The 17,298-nt window shown below is 43.6% G+C and overlaps 1 protein-coding gene across 2 annotated transcripts in view; it reads right to left on the bottom strand.

Annotated features, from left to right (window-relative positions):
* EVA1A (eva-1 homolog A, regulator of programmed cell death) overlaps positions 1–17,298 on the bottom strand; it is a 216,130-nt gene that overhangs the window by 150,734 nt on the left and 48,098 nt on the right. For both annotated transcript variants that reach the window (XM_054196263.1, XM_054196265.1), the window contains exon 2: positions 6,373–6,587. In XM_054196263.1, coding sequence (XP_054052238.1) covers positions 6,373–6,587 — 215 coding nt within the window. The remainder of the gene's footprint in view (positions 1–6,372; positions 6,588–17,298) is intronic.

Here is a 17,298-nt window from a genome sequence, read left to right as displayed (position 1 = left end):
GTCTTTGATAAATATCCAGGAGCAAAAACACCATGGATAAGTGCCTCTCCAGGGCTTTTTATTTGTCTTCTAGATAAGCTTTGCTCCAGGCTTTCTGTTTCCCTTCTAAATAAACTGTGGGTTTACTTTTCTGTCATTCTGCGAAAATTGCTGGTAATCTGCTGTAGAGTGTAATCTAGTTTTCTGGTAATAAGCCATAATTTTAGGCCAACCATTAAACATCCTTCCATACAGACCTTAAGTAGTTTATTTCTGAAACCAAGTGACATCAGGAATGCTGATCCAGGAAGGAGCGGCTGCAGAAAGCTTTATAAGCAAGCTACTCCAAACCTCTCCAGCTGAGCAGCTTCTTTCAAATATAAACGTGCCTCCATGCATTTTTGCAGGCACAAGTTGTGTATTGTGAGCTTGGCGAGGAGCGATGAGTTTTTTTACTAAACAGATTCACTTATCAGCAGGCACTTATCATTAGGCAGTGCAGAACACTTAACACTCCTATTTCTCCTTTGTCCTCTGTGCCAACATTTATGTGTTCCTATGAGTAAGCACACACTGGTGCTGTATCCGTTCATCACCTTCCTTATTTCTCCAGAGGCAAGATCTCATGAGATGTCCCCATGGCAGGGAAATGCAAATGTATGCAATAGTGTGAGAAGTGAGACAACCACAGCAGAAGGGAGATGCTAAAGCACATGAGGATGGTCCCTAGCAGATCTCCTCGGAGTAAAAGGTGTTTCCATACGTTCCCATGTCACCCCCTGCTGTGCAGCAACGTAATTTAGCTTCTTCTCCATACTCACACTAAAGAAATCACACATCGGGGGGATTAAAAATGGGCTTGACAGACCCTATCTGGTTGATGTGGGACAGAGCAAAACTCCATTGTGAAAGCACAATGCACAGACTTACCAAAAACCTTCGAGCTCTCAGAATCGTTGGGTTGCATGCTCAGACCAACTGCACCTACACAATTGCTCCAAAGGGGTAAAGGTAGGGTCATAGAATCATTTAGGTTGGAAAAGACCCTTGAGATCATCGAGTCCAACCATCAACCCCACTCTACAAAGTTCTCCCTTACACCATATCCCCTAACACCACATCTAAACAACTCTTAAACACATTCAGGGATGGTGACTCCACCACCTCCCTGGGCAGCCTATTCCAGTGTCTGACCACTCTTTCTGTGAAGAATTTTTTCCTAATGTCCAGCCTAAACCTACCCTGCTGCAGCTTGAACCCATTCCCTCTTGTTCTATCGCTAATTACCTGTGAGAAGAGACCAGCACCAACCTCTCTGCCATGTCCTTTCAAGTAGTTGTAGAGAGTGATGAGGTCTCCCCTCAGCCTCCTCTTCCTCAAACTAAACAGTCCCAGCTCCTTCAATCGCTCCTCATCAGATTTATTCTCCAGGCCCTTCACCAGCTTCGTTGCCCTCCTCTGCACTCGCTCCAGCACCTCAATATCTCTCTCGTATTGAGGTGCCCAGAACTGGACACAATACTCAAGGTGTGGCCTCACCAGTGCTGAGTACAGGGGGACAATCACCTCCCTCCTTCTGCTGGTGACACTATTTCTAATACAAGCCAGCATGCCATTGGCCCTCTTGGCCACCTGGGCACACTGCTGGCTCATGTTCAGCCACTTGTCAATTAGAACCCCCAGGTCCTTTTCTGCCAGGCAGCTCTCCAGCCACACTGCCCCAAGCCTGTAGTGATGCATGGGGTTGTTGTGGCCCAAGTGCAGGACCCAGCACTTGGCCTTGTTGAAGCTCATTCCATTAGCATTGGCCCGTCGGTCCAATCTATCCAAGTCTCTCTGTAGAGCCTCCCTATCCTCATGCAGATCAACACTCCTGCTTAGCTTCGTGTCATCTGCAAACTTGCTGATGATACACTCTATGTCCTTATCAAGGTCATCAATAAAGATGTTAAACAGAAATGGTCCCAATACTGAGCCCTGAGGGACACCACTTGTGACCGGCCCCCAGCTGGATCTAACTCCATTGACCACCACTCTTTGGGACCGCCCATCCAGCCAGTGCTTGATCCAGCAGATCGTATGCTCATCCAGGCCATGAGCCGCCAGTTTTCCCATGAGAATTCTATGGGGGACAGTGTCAAATGCTTTTCGAAAGTCTAGGTAGACAATGTCCACAGCCTTTCCCTCATCCAACAATCGGGTCATCTTGTCATAGAAGGAGATCAGGTTCATCAGGCAGGACCTGCCTTTCCTAAACCCATGCTGACTAGGCCTGATCCCCCACTTGTCCATTATATGACTTGTAATGGCACTCAAGATGATCTGCTCCATGACCTTCCCTGCTACCGAGGTCAGACTGACAGGCCTATAGTTTCCCGGATCCTCCTTTCTGCCTTTTTTGTAGATGGGTGCTACATTTGCTACCCTCCAGTCCATTGGGACCTCCCCAGTTAGCCATGACTTCAGGTAGATCATGGAAAGTGCCTTGGCGAGCACGTCTGCCAACTCTTTCAGCACTCTTGGATGTAACCCATCCGGTCCCACAGACTTGTGCACATACAAGCGGTGCAGCAGGTCACTGATCACTTCCTCTGTAATTGTGATGACCTCATTCAGCTTCCCCTCCCTGTCCCCCAGTTCACGAGGCTGGGTGCCCAGGGAACAGCTAGTTCCACTGCTAAAGGCTGAGGCAAAGTAGGCGTTGAGCACCTCAGCCTTTTCCTCATCCTTTGTGACTATGTTTCCCTCTGCATCCAGTAAGGGAGGGAGATTTTCCCTAATCCTCCTTCTGTTGTTAATGAATTTATAGAAACATTTTTTGTTATCCTTAAAGGTACATGGGAGTTACAAATCATCACAAACGCACACACACAGAGGACCATGCTAATGCAGCTTGTGCACCCAAATTAACATCTTTGCATGATCCTCCTTTAATGACAAAGACTTTCTAGTGAGCATACAACTCATCTCTCTGCACAAATTATGCGGTGTGGATAAACACCTTCTTACCTACTGCCAACCGTTTTCAATATACCTAAATGACCCTTGATACTCAATAATTTACTCTTCTGGGTGAAAGATTTTGGTCCTGGCAGCTGCTCTTCCTGACCTACAAGCAAGAAAAGAGATGGTTCAGCCACCACAAAGCTCCTCCTCACAGACGTCCTCTACGAAGGCAGGACAGTTTGCACTGCATGGGTGCCTTTTACCAGAGTCACCGAGGCTCCAGATGTTCCTCTTCTCTGTCCCCCATCCATCCCACCTGGCTGGGACAAGGACATTGCTCTCTCTTACTTCGCAGTCGGGAATACCCTCTACGGGACTCCATAAGGAAAGTACAGAAGAGCCAATACCAGACCAGACTGTTAATTAACAGTGCTAGTGCCCCAAATTAGCTTCTATTATTAAAGGATGAGTGGGAATTTCCTACACTTCCATCTTCAAAATATCTCAAAGATGCTTCATGAATACAGCACAAATCTCTCTTTCCATCCTGCCACATATCTCACGTGACTTGTGCTAACTCTGGGCTCCCCTGTTAAACTGAGTGGAATGTGGGGAGCGGAGGGAGCTGTTTAAAAAGGAAATCATGTCTGGCTTTCAACACAACTTTATTTTGCTGTTCTGATCTCTCCGTATTCGTGTGGCTTGATCTAGAAGTTACAAGAGACCAACCACATCAAAACTGAAATCCCAGTCTGAATGTCCAAATTCTTTGTGCATTTGGAAATCTCCCACTGAATCTGACATTATGGTGTCAGAATAACAGAAACGTGTAGTTTGGGGTCGCTGCCTTAATGTCTCAGACACGCTCTCCCAAGTGGTCTGCATTTAATTTCAAACAAAAACAAGTGACTAAAGCAAGGGATCCTGGCAGCCAACCACATCAGGCTGGATTAGTAGTGGTTGTCTCAGTGTAATCAACCCTTTCTTTTCCCCTTTTTACATAGAAACAATGTCTGAACTGGGCATTTACAGGGGAGAGAGCTTCTAAATGGGAATTAACTGTTACCCACAGGTAGTGTTTTCAGGGAATAGTATTAATTAGTGCCCCTTACACTCCCCCCAGGCCACTCTCCAGAGAAGCAGGAAGTTTATACAGTCATGGGTTTGATTAGACACAGTGATTTTATATACTTAATTTTGAAGGGTTTGGTTTGGCTGACTTTTTAAGTTAATGACAATCAGAACAAACATGCAATGGGTCCTGCCTATAGCAGCCATATAGTTGAGTTTCAAAACCACAAACATACACGCAATTTTCTTGTCTACAGCTTTCCAATTTTCCTACGTACACGCATTTCCTACTAGTGAGCTGCAGGCAGCTTGCCATTCAGCTTGTGGAGTTTCTGGCGTACCCTTCAGAGAGGCCTCACCCCCTCCAGGACTGAGAAAGAAGACAAGATTCATCTCTGGCATTCAGTCTCATCCTACCCTGGCCAAGCACAGCACGCTGAGGTATCAAAGTCAGATTTGGGGGCACCGAAGAGGCACTATCGATCTTCTCGAAAGAGACTCAGGAACTTGCCCACGGTCCTTCAAGAAATTTGTGGCAGAATGGAGAACATCAGCTACTTCCCTAGCACAGCTGCATCCCCCTAAATGGGTGAACAGGAATGTTCTGGTCTCAGTCATGTAACAAACGTACTGTACAAGAGATCTACTGCAAGACTGCCTACAAGGAACACAGTTCGCAGTCTGATAAATAAGGAAGCTGTAATTACAAGCACTGTAAGTGTTGGAGGCAAAGCTAATGGGTAACAGCTCTGAGGACGTAAGGAGCTAAGCCAGGCAGGTAAAGATTTCTTTTAAATCCCTTCTGCACATAAAACCATGACATGGAAAGCCAAAGATTACACCTTCCCTGTTCTCAAGTTCTTCCAGATGCCTTAAGTGGGCCACTAACCCGCAAAGGATGAGGCTAAGCACATAGCCTCACACGTATATCAATCACACTGGTAAATGAAAGGTTTCAAGTAAATTTTGCAGTAAATCAATAAAAGAAAGAAAGGGTAGGCTAGCCTCCACCAAAGTCTTCAGTTCGTGTTCTCCCACCCTAATAACACAACTGCCCCTTGTCTGTCATATTATGAACTTTCGTTATCCCATCTGGGAAAACCTTCCGCTGATAAGGACCGTGTCCTCCCGTACTACAATTCAATCATCTGTTGTGCAGTGGAAGTGTTATGAGGGCAGCTGCAAATCTGTTGGCTTAAGGGTTACACCACAAGCAAACACCAACCCTGCGCAATTTCTTGAGAATTTACCACTGACATTTGGAAGCCAAAGCACTCATATGGATGTAAAAAAAAAAAAAAAAAAAAGCTGTAAATTCCTCTTAAAAAACCCTGGATGCAAGAGTGAGAAGTGATGTGGGAAACTCTGGCCTTCAGCCAAATTATTCACTAGCCCTGTAGGTTCATTAACCTAGTACTGCTATAAATTTCTATTATGAGATATTATTGATTCATAGCCATAAACACACTGGATACTCGAGATCTTTGCCCAAAAGTCTTCACAGTTCCAAATCCTGCACTTGGAAAGACTTGTTCTTACTTCAACATCTCTTCCACTCATCTCAACAACATCAGCCAACTCATGTTTCTAATTTTAGTTGTTCCTACTGACAGTTGAGTAACACTGGCACTTTCCAAATAATCCTTTGATTTGCTGACATCACATGTGCTCTTGGGAGGATACCTATAGTCAACATTCCCTATACAAATGGACAGAGCTGATTCACTACTGATGCTTGGGAGATTACAAGCTTAAGTGATGTGTGTTGGTAGATGCCCCATCTCTGGAAACATTCAAGATGAGGTTGGACGGGGCTCTGAGCAATCTGGTCTAGTTGAAGATGTCCCTGCTCATTGCAGGGGGGTAGAACTAGATGACCTTTAAGGGTTCCTTCCAACCACAACTATTGTATGATTCTGTGATCACTTACAGTGGCCTAAGAGCCAAATGAGTTAGAAGACGTAAAGCTGAGGATTCTCTCCTGAAACAGGATCAGTTCTGAAGTAAAAAGAATGCCACAGCAACCTCTGAATCTGTTGAAAAAACTAACCAATGGGAAAGAAAACTGTAAAGAAAAATAATCTTTGAACCCGATCAAACATAATGTGGTCTTGCAGTGTAATTCTGTTTCAACCACATTCCTTAACTGTTACTGACTAGCGTTGCAGCAAAATTAAGGAATTTATCAGCAAAATCTAATTCGGGGTTGTCTAAACTACAAATATGAATTTTCCACTAAGCTGTGTGAGATGTCAGTGCTCCCATACTGGGTAGCACTGTTTAATGCAGGTCTCTGAAGCACCATCACAGACAGCTGCTGCCAGGCCGAGGAAAGATGAAGTCCAAAATGAACAGATCCAGTTTAACATGGAATACCTGAAGGGAAGTGCCAACTGAACAGGCGACATCTTCTTTAACTAAAGTTGCATAGGAGTGGGGATAGCGAGAAGGACACATCTGATGACTTGGTACAATACGGCCATAAAAAGAAGACTGGATGCTGATGGTGGTTCTGTGAGGACATCTCAGGGAGACATATTCTCCATCGCAGGCATGGTCAGTGTAATTCTTTAGTACTTGCGATATGTAACCTGCAAAAACCATGACAAAAACCATCATTAATGAAAGGCAGTTAATATTTAGGTGATTTAACAACAGTGTAGTCTAAAAAACACATCAATAATGAGCAATGAGGGATGCAGAATTATTACTCATCTCACACACGTGCAAAGGAGAGAGAAAATGACATGACAGATGGGGAGGCTTGGGGATTTGGCCGTCAGCCATGTTATATATCCTTAGTGGAAGCTATATTCAGACGCTCCAAGCTCTTAGCCCAATGATACCACTTATTTATATTGACATATCTGTCAAGTTTACAGGAAATGCAGCTAAGCCAGACTCATCATTTAGACCACGTCTAGATACTGAAGGCAATTTTTGGCCCCCCAGTACAAGACAGACTTCAATAAATGGGAGTGAGTTCAACAGAAGGCCACCAAGATGGTTGGGAGCTGGAGCACTTGCCCTGTAAGAAGTGGCTTGTTCAGCCTGGAGAAGAGACAGCTACAGGGAGGTTATCAAGGAGAAGGAGCCACGCTCTTCACAGTTGTGCATGGTGGGAGAATGAGAGATAACAGGCACAAGATGAAGGAAGAGAGTTTCAGACCGAGTATATGGAGTTACTGCAGGGGCAGTCAAGCAGTGGAGCAGGTTGCCCAGAGAAGTTGTGCAGTATACATCCTTGGACATTTTCAAGACCTTACTGGATAAAGACCTGATTAACCTGGTCTGACCTTCTAGTTGACCCTGTTTTCAGCAGGAGGATAGACTGAAGTCCCTTCCAACCTCACTTTTCCTGTGAACTTGTGATCATAGGCAAGAAAGACCCAGACACAGAGCCACTAAGGGGAAAATTGGGGTAACAGCTGGTTGTGTGAGGTCCTATTGCATAATGGCACACCAGTCACATTTTTCTCTCCCTTCACAATACACCATTTTAATTCTTCTGGTTGCACCTTCTGTTCTAGGCCTTTAACACAAAAGCTTTGCTTTTTCTCCAGTTCTGCAAAGTTTCAATCTTTTTAGAAGGAAAACAGTATGCAGAACCAAATCTCTCCTTGTTTGTTAGAGAATGACATTATTCATGATAATAAAGTAATTAACAAGAATAAAGCATGAGGACAAAGCCTCGTTAAAGTTACACTGAGTTAAAAGTGTTGATTGCAGTCAGGTTACCATGGCAACTGCCAAACAAATCCTGATTTCGCCACGCTTGCGCATGAGGGGAAACCACTGTGGTGCTGATATAGAGACATCTGTGCAGGCAACTCTATAGCATGTCCCATGCCAGCGTCAGCCACAGTCCCATTCAACCCTACAGACTTTCCATCTGTAATGAGTTTGGAAGTCCCCTTCCCTCTACTGGCCACCAACACAAGTCTACCAGCAGCAATCCCACAACGCCCTGTCCCTGTCTTCCTCTACATCTTAAGAAAAGGTAGAGGAAGACAGGGACAGGGCACTGTGGAATTGCTGCTGGTAGACTCTTTTCTTAAGAGGTGGAGTAGAGAGAAAAGACAAAACCATTAAGAGAAACAAGTAATCCCTGGAAAAATTCCTAAAAGGGAACCTGGTGTATATCTTAGGCTTGTTTTTTAAAAACGGCTAAAATGTGACTATTCTCTTGGTGGTCCGTAATCATAGAATAATTTAGGCTGGTACCTCTTGAAGTCATCTAATCCAACCTTCTGCTCAAAGAAGAGACAGCTTAGACCAGGTTTCCCAGGGCCTTGCCCAGTTCTAAATATTTCCAAGGATAGGGCCTCCACAACCTCTCCGGGCAACCTGTGCCAACGCTTAACAACTTTCACGGTGAAAAATTTTTTCGTTACATGCAATCGGAATTTCCCATGCTATGACTTTTGTTTGTTCCCTCTGGTTCTTTCATTGTGCATTTGAGAGAAAAGACTGGTTTCATTTTCTCTATACCATTAGGTAGAGTAAGACAGTAATTAGATCCCACTCTCCTTATTCTTTACTTCTAGATTAACAGACCAGCTCCCTCAGCCTCTTATTATTTATCATATGTTCCACAAGCCTTGCCTTCTTGGCAGCCAAAGGGACTCTCTCCAGCTTCTCAACATCTTTGCTATACTGAGCTTGGCATGCAGCTGCCCTTCATTGCTGCAGGGTGCACTGCTTCCTCACCTTCATCGTCCTGTCTTCCAAGTCACGATAATGCACACAGGGAAACACAATTCATGCAGTTGGAGAGAATTCACATGGCTTGCCCAGAATCATTCCCATGTCAACTATAGCTATCCTTGTAGGCACATCTGTAGGGTATATTTACTCCACTAAGTTAAACGCTCCCAGGGCCTTTTCTCTGTCCCTAAAGTCATATCCAGCAACTTCCTCTTACTCTCCAAAATAGTATGGCCTCATCCAGAGCTTTTACTGGGAATAGTTCTTCTTCCATACCAACACTGAAGCCTAGCTCAGGAGTTGTGTGAAAGAATACTGGTCCAAACAAATTTCAAGGTGTCTAAAACAGCTATAATTATTATTCTTAGAGAAAACCAACACACAGTAATTTCGCTTCAGCTCTGAAGCTGCTGCTATGAGGGCTGGATTCTCTGATTTCTCTGAATTTTAGTCTGTAGTTCTTATTTAGCATTTCTCCTGCTACAGTGCCTCAAGGTGTGTGCCAAATAGATATTTACTGAAATCAACATATTAATTTCCAAGTCCCCAGGGCAGCATTTGCTTCTATGAAAAAGGCTGAGGCACAGCCCCAATAATTAGAGTAAGTGACAGGGCTGCACCAGATCAGGGAACAGCACTGTTTAATTTAGTGCCTTTATCTCACTTGTTCAAGGAAGTGCTCTGGGGAGAAAATAAACTACTGGAGTGCAGTTCCTTTCCCAGTCAGTAGAATATGTGTTCCGTGTGATGCTGTACACTAATTCCTGGAGTCAGATCAGCTCTTCTCCCTCAAAAGTAAGGCAACCGTACAAGATGGGCATCAGGAAAAGCAAACTACAAACAAAACCAGAATATAACACAAAACATTAAACCCCACCTTCCACACTGTTACTCCAGCGCGTTAGGACTTTGCGTTAGGACTTAGCCCTGAGGCTGACCTATTAGGGAGCCTGAGAAATACCACCAAAGCGTAGTCAAGACTCTACTGGCTCCTCCTCTGTCAGAACAGCCATCCTACAGCATGCCTTTTATATTACCAATTCAGGATCAGGGAAGGTCTCAACCCCTGCAATTAGTGCAGATCACTTGTGCAAACAACTCCTTCTTCTCGTCTTCCATCAGCAATCTCAAAATAACTTGAGTTCATTCAAGCTCAAGATATTGAAAGGATTGAATGCTTTGATGGTGAGCGGCTAATAATAAAGCCCAATGTCTGAAACATCTGGCACTGACTGCTGTCAGAGAGAAGATACTGGATTGGGCATGGGCATGATCAGGGATGACATGATGCTCTTCAAAGAGCAAAACGAAGTAGCTGTAGAGAATTAATGCTCTTTATTTTCCTCTCTAAGCGTGCCAGATTTGCACTACATTCATTGATAGTTCTTCTGAAAGTGCTGGCATTTCTTTACCCATTGATTCATGGTTCAGTAACACCCAAAATCTGAATTGTTTTCAGCATCCTTGCTGAATTTTTGTTAACAAGTCTCCAGTGACCTTTTGTACCACTACATGTGGTACTAGGGAGGGAACTATTGGGCTGCTCTTTACTGAATGAAATGCATAAACATGTAGCCAATGCCAAGTATTTGAGGACTTCAATGGCACTTGTGTACCAAGGTGAGAAGCACTTCATAATTACATGAGGAATAGCTTACAGAGCTCATTGACTCTTTCCTGGCAAGCATGAAAAAAAAATCTCTTTTGGATGCTCGCAAGAAACTATTTTAGTTTAGTAAAATGATGCAGCAGATCACCAGTCAGCTATTCACAGACCACAGAATATGACAGTCAAGAAACTGAGATGATAAAGGTATTATCAAATGATTTTATTACTCCTCATCGAGTATCTTTCTCTGCATTATTATCTGGAATATAAGCTACAGCCTTACAAGTGGCCACCCCAAACAAAGATAAGGCAGGCTGTTATTAAAGATGGCCAAAGACATTTGGCACTCCTTTCTTCATCTTCAAATTCTGGGATGGGAAATCACCATTGTCAATCCAGGAAGTGAATGCAAGGAATTATTTGAGGAAAACATCCCAGCTGTACTGCCACAGTCAGATCTACTCTATTTTGTCACGGTTCATCTTGGAGTGGAAGTGACATAAATTCTCATTATTTTATCAGGAAATTTTTTTGGTGGTTCACTCACTTGCCTGTCTAGGGAATGCATTGTTAAAGCAGGTGGTAATTTGAGCTTTTCTTTAAAAACACATATTTCTGCTTGAAAGCATGATAAAAGCATAAAAGAAATCTAAAGCATTAAGCCTACCAAACATTTTTTAAAATCTGGGATAACAAAAAAAAAAACCTCTAAACTTTTGGGTTTAGCAATTCTCTTTTTTCAAGATTGTGTCAAGGACACAGAATCGTTGCTGGTGGACATCCATACTCCCAAATTAAACCAATGTATAGGAATCAAGTGCTAAACAACTCCTCAGTTCAAAAGACCAATGTCATTACCAAAGCAGGGATTTACGTTCTGAAGACAAAATAGACAACCAAAAGAAGCGCCTCACAAAAATGACAGATCATTTTTTTCCGCTCTAATGAGAAGGAAATGTTCCTTTCAAACACCATGTGCAATTAAGTTTTCCATAGTCCAGAGTTTGACTCCTATCAGTCATCAGCAATAGCTCTTTGAGACTCCCAAATACAACCCGTAATGCTGACTGTAACTCTATCCCACCCAGCTATGTCAGTTCCCAAGAACCATTTTCACCATCGCCCCTCCAGGGAATTGTTGCTTAGTCGTCATCCAACAGGCAATTCCAACCCTTGACACATATGCAGACTAGAAAAAAATAACAGTTTCACACAGAATATCATCATTTTACAGGTCCTGTAAATCTAAACATCATCTTTTACTTACTGTTATAGAGTTATAACCTTGTCTTTTTGAAAACCCTGCAGCTCATGGAGTGGTTCACAAAAGCAGAGCTGATACGAGAGCTTTCCTCCCAGCCAGATGTAGGGTAATAGTAGATCATACAAACACTCATCCATAGATCCTATTTAACCATGGTTGTCTGGAAGTGCTAAGCCCTCTTTTCCTGCTTCCAGTAAGTACGGTTCTAGTTTTGCTTGACAAGACACAGAGCAACACACCAGCTCGCCAGTCATCAGAAGACAAACTTCAACTTTCACCAGGAAACGTCTCTGTGAGTGTGTGCTGGAGGAATAGAGACAGCCACAACAAAACTAACTCGTTGTACAGTTTGGATATGATCCGAAACTTCTAATAAATTACAAGGAGACTCAAAGGATTTTAATGGTTCGTGAACTATTACACAGAATTCAAGCCAGAGTTTCATTAATATCTGCACTGAGCTATAGCTATAGTAATGTCTTCTTAAAACATCCCATTTCGAGCTTTTGTAGTTACAAATATGAAAGTGCATACATATAATTGAGAAAAATCAACATAACGAAAAAAGAACATCATACTCAGAAATAAGCAATTTCCCATTATCTGAAACACACGAAGTCAGTGCAATTAACTGTGTCAGTGAATAAAACATTGCCTTGCTCCTGATTGACACTGATTCTTTAATTTTTTAATCCTCTCGTTTTCCAGATCTACATTGTTTTTTCAATATCTACTGTTATTTTTTTCTAGTTTCCTCAGCTTCCTTGCAGATGTTTTTGAGGCTGTAAACGTGAAACAGAATTTCTTCCAGGAGAGGCCTTAATCAGATATTTTTCTGGAGCTCAGACTACCCCTAAACCAGACTGGTTTTCAGACAGGCTGTAGACCAGAGAATTTCAGCTTGTTCTTTGTATGCAGAAGACCGATACTCATAACATCTCACACGGTGCTAAACCAGTGGAACAGAGTGACACACCGCGAGGACAGGCAAAGAGGGCTGAAACGCGACCCCGGGCAAGGCTCGAAGCCAGAGCAAGTAACTCAATGAATGCATTTCATACCAGGCATTACTGATAATCCTGCGGTTGCAGGAGTAAAAGCAGCTCTCTCAAATCACAGAGCAGCCTAGTACGGACAAGTAGGGTTTGTTTTGCTTTGTTACTAATACTGGAGATTAAAACTTGCTATTACAAACCTTCTACAGAGAGATTTGCTTTCACTTCGGCTGCTCCCCAACCCTTTCACCTTTCGGATACCATACAGCACTGGAAAAACTTGAACAGCTTGTAAGCATACTTGGGAAAATATTTTTATTTTAAGTCAACAGTTCTTTGCCCACTATCTGATCTTCTGCGGGGCAGCTGCAGCTCCAAGCAAGTATCCAGTGTTAACTTAGAAAAACGGCTTTGAAATGAGAGTGAATGTAGAACCGCAGCTGAGTGCCAGCATTTCAAGGCTAAACAAGGTAAGGTTTTGTAAATGCTGAAGAGTATTTCATAGAGTAAATGCTGAATAGCATTTCATAGGTCTCCCTGGGTTTGCGTAAGGATGAGAAGGTAGTGGAAACTAGACTGGTGAAGGCTAGGGGCGACAGGAATAAAAACACGGTAGTTTCCAGCTCTGCAGGCTTGATTCTAACTCAGATATTAGTGAGGATTATTGCTAATTATTCCCTTAAACTTCCTAACTGTAAACTCCTATAGAATTTCATAAAAGGCGACAGCTCCTCCACAGACTGTTGGAATAACTCTGGTGAATTTAATACGCAACTCCAACTGCAAATATTTTGGGTCTAGAACTTTACAGAATTGCTCTAAAAATTCAATTTAAAAAAAAAATAATAATCTTGTTTGTTATTTGACCATCATCTTAGATGATTTTCTTTTAATGTCCCATAAGCCTATGGGTTTTTAAAAACTTCCTTGTTTCTAAAACAACTTTTTAAACCCCTTATGGCTACAGAGATCTTTTTTTTTTCCCCCAGTCTCTGAAGCACCCATGCCAGTGCTTCACCACTCTTCTGATTAAAATTTTTCTTCAAATAAATGGTCAGAATTTCCCCTGTCACAACTCACGTCTCTTGTGTTTTTATTCTGTGCCTCTTGAGAGAAGCCTAGCTTTGGTTTAAGCATAACCATTTTTAGGAAGCAGAAGGAAACACCCGGATACCCCCTCAGCCTTCTCTTCTCCAGCCTCCCCTCCTATGCCATGTGCTCCAGCCCCAAAGCATCCTACCGGCCCTCCACTGGACTCCCTCCAGCTTGTCAGTGTTGCTCTTATCTCATACCGGTATCATGACCTGTCATTCAAGGGTTTGACCATCCAGTTTCTCTAGATTTAAGGAATTTTTAAAAAACTCTTATTTGGCTGGCTGTATGGTTGCAGGCAGGCAGCGACGATTTTGAAGGCAATTTGATGGTACAGAGAATTTGGCTGGAAGGAACTGCACCAGGGCTTCACCAGCTTGCAACCCTCTCTCCAGCTGTTTACTCCTGCTCAAGTATTCCAGATCAAAGCCCCTTCCATTGATCTGTGTGCGCGTGCGTGTATGGGGTCTCAGTGCCAGCACCCGGAGTCAGGCCACAGGTCAGAGGGCCCGCGTGTGCGTCCTGCAGCGACCAGACAGACAGTCTGTGTGTTGGCTCCAGGAGAAACCAGGAGGTCCAGGCCAGCTGTGAGAAGCCTGGGGGTCAGGGAACCAACAGAGAGGCTCGTCTGCATGGGAAGCGTGGGAAGTGATTGGAGATGAGAGGACCCACGAGCCAGCTATTGCATGGAATGCCTAAGGCCAGTTACCAGGGGATCCACGTTGTATGTCTGCACGCATATTTTCTACTAACGCGTTTTCATCCTGATCAACCACGGAGGCGAACAGGATGAGGCCACTGGTGCTGTTTGTGTTTGCATGAATGCTGAGTCTTTCTGCCTGTGTTTTTCTGCATGGCCAGACACACGCGCACCTCTCTAGCGGGAGCAGGTGCTCAGCATCACTCCTGCCTGGACCCGGGCACACAGGGCTGTCACTGCCTTGCCTCTATCAGGCTACCAGATTTGGCAAGTCCTAACACTTCCCACTGAAAATTCCATGTGTCTGTGTACACGTGTGTATATATATAAAATATATTTACATGCAGACATACACCACACACACATATGTTAAAAAACAAAACAAAACAAAACAAACAACTTTTTGCAGAATATTTTACCTAATTAAGTTGCAGGAGAAGCCTGAACCTCACTATAACAGTGGAGTTCATTTTTTGCAGCGCTAAATTTCTTAGCACACTTAGTTAAAATAGTGTTATAGCATTATAAATATTAATACAATATATAATTAATATGTTAGTGTTACAGCATTATAAATATTAATAGACATTAATGTCTTTAATTGTAAAAAGTATAACTTAGCATGCATTAGTATGTATGTGTCAATTACATAAAGTATTTTGTACGGAGCACAATCATATTTATAAAATATATCTTATAGCATAACCTAAAGATAATTACCAGGTCACCTTGGGAAGTCTTATGGGGTTTGTTCAGTACTCGGAGAACGAGAGCTATAATTTTGAGAGATATTTAGTGTATACTTCTTACAGCCCAAAAAGGTCACTTCCGCGCACCGTAGACAAGCTAGGCGCTATTTCATTCTAGAGACAGAGCTGCAGTTAAGTGTTAAGGTCACCACTTTACAGCTGAAGGAACTACATGGGTGATACTTCCTAAGCAGCTTCTATCCACTCTTTCCCCTTGGCTCCCAAGCAAGTCCTTTCCAAAACACAGCCATCACACAAATAAATCACAGCGCTGCTCACCGTGGCCTTGCTATTGCACTGTAAGTAGTGATGAAGAGCTCACACCACAGGGGTCGTGTAGCTCTTCTAAATTAAGTTAGAACAGGTTTATTTTACTGACAGGACGACAGTTTTCTCTGTGTGGTTTATATACAAGGGGTTTTTAAGCAGCAAAACTGCAGTGGTATAATTAGGATGCCATAATCATACCTATATCATTTTCTGTAGTGGTGGTTATTTTCTTGCATAACCGCCAATGCACCTTTGCTGGTAAACTTCCTCATGTTAGGCAAATTTCACTGGTGTTCTTCCTGATTTCCAGTTCCACAATAAAATCCTTTTGATCCCACCCCTTCCCATGACAATTCTTAGGGAAAACAAATTTGGGCTTGGAAATCAGCGTCATTATAAACCTAACATGCACGTGGAAAGACCCTAGCTAAGAAAAAACAATCCCAAAGCTTGGCATCTCCCAGGCGCTGCAGGCAGCGCTGCCTGCAGTGAAGTTTAAGAGCTCAAACAGGATCTGTCCCCACACTCGGCCTGCGCCCAGGGCATGCTGATGCTCAGCCTTTCCTACAAGCATCACTGGGTCTTCTGGCAAGAGACTGACAGCCCTTCTGCACCTTCTGGCCTTGTCACTAAAATTGCTGAAATCAAATCTGCGCCGTTTCTCAAGGGCCAGGGACCAATTTATTCATGTGTTGCTAAAGCGATTAACCGACGCAATATTCTTATGTAACAGGGAAAGGAGGCAGGATTCACACACCTCCCTCAGGACGTGCTCTGAGCTCACTGAACATCTCACTACTTATTCAAGAGGTCGTGAACATTTGACGGCGATCAACATCTTAGTCCACCTCCACCTAACCCATGATTTAAGATAGGGTAGGGTAGGGTAGAGCAGAGCAGAATAGCATTTGCCCTTCCATGGCTTGTGCCATCAATCTGCAGTCACTGTCACACTTTCTCCATTCCCAGGGGAGAAGCACTATGTAAGGTTCTGCAAGGCACCTCTTTATCTCCATCAAATCCCTTCTTGGGCCCTCCTTAGCCATATCACCCACAGAGAAGTCAATGCTGGTTGAGCACAGTGCCCGACAGCAGTCTTCTGGTGCACCCTCGTGCCCAATGAATGCACCTTTGGTTTTTTTCCTCTAGTATTTTGAAAGCACGGGATTTACCTATCAAATAAAATTCAGTCCCAGATCTTCTCTGGAAATAGGAAATATTTGGCTTCTGTCATGAAAGCAGCTGCTGTATATCAGGTCTCTGGTAGGGTCTGTGACAGCTCCTTCACGTCCTCATGCAGCGTGACAATGAGAGACGGAGCACCAACCCGGGAGGGTTGGGGACTGTCCAATTTGACCAAAACACAGATTTTCACCGTCACAAACACAAGGGGAATGGTTTGTTCCTGTATTAGAAACATGCAGCAAGGGAAATACAAACCAGACTTGCCATAACCACGCGCCTCTGCAGACCTACAGCAGCAGAAGGGCCTGAAAGCAGCCTGGCCTTTGCCCACAGCTCTACTGGGAGTGACAGGGAAGTACGCTGTTACCGCCCAAATTAAAAAAAGGTTTTGCAGAGCATATCACCCTGGGACAATGAAAACAGTTATTTGACCACACAAGCGACAGACAAGACTTTATGTGCACTGACCAACTCTTTAAGCAAATCAAGAACTAAGCCATGACAATCTGACAAGGGCTAAGAAACACCAACACTAAATAAACAGGTTTCTGCCCATTCGGAAGAACTTACCGTGACGAGAGTCTGAGTACAGAGAGATGGCAGCTTTGTTTAGACTAGGGCAAATGGCAGGAGGGAAGGCAAAGTGCATAACCCTAAGGGAGCTGCTGCTAAAGCCATCACAAGCAGACACGAGTGGTTCGCACACAGCGCCAGAAGCCAGCTCTGGGACC

This window comes from Rissa tridactyla, chromosome 3 (assembly GCF_028500815.1).
Source record: "Rissa tridactyla isolate bRisTri1 chromosome 3, bRisTri1.patW.cur.20221130, whole genome shotgun sequence".
NCBI classification, from domain to species: Eukaryota; Metazoa; Chordata; class Aves; order Charadriiformes; family Laridae; genus Rissa; species Rissa tridactyla.
This window is presented reverse-complemented; position numbering and strand designations above follow the sequence as displayed.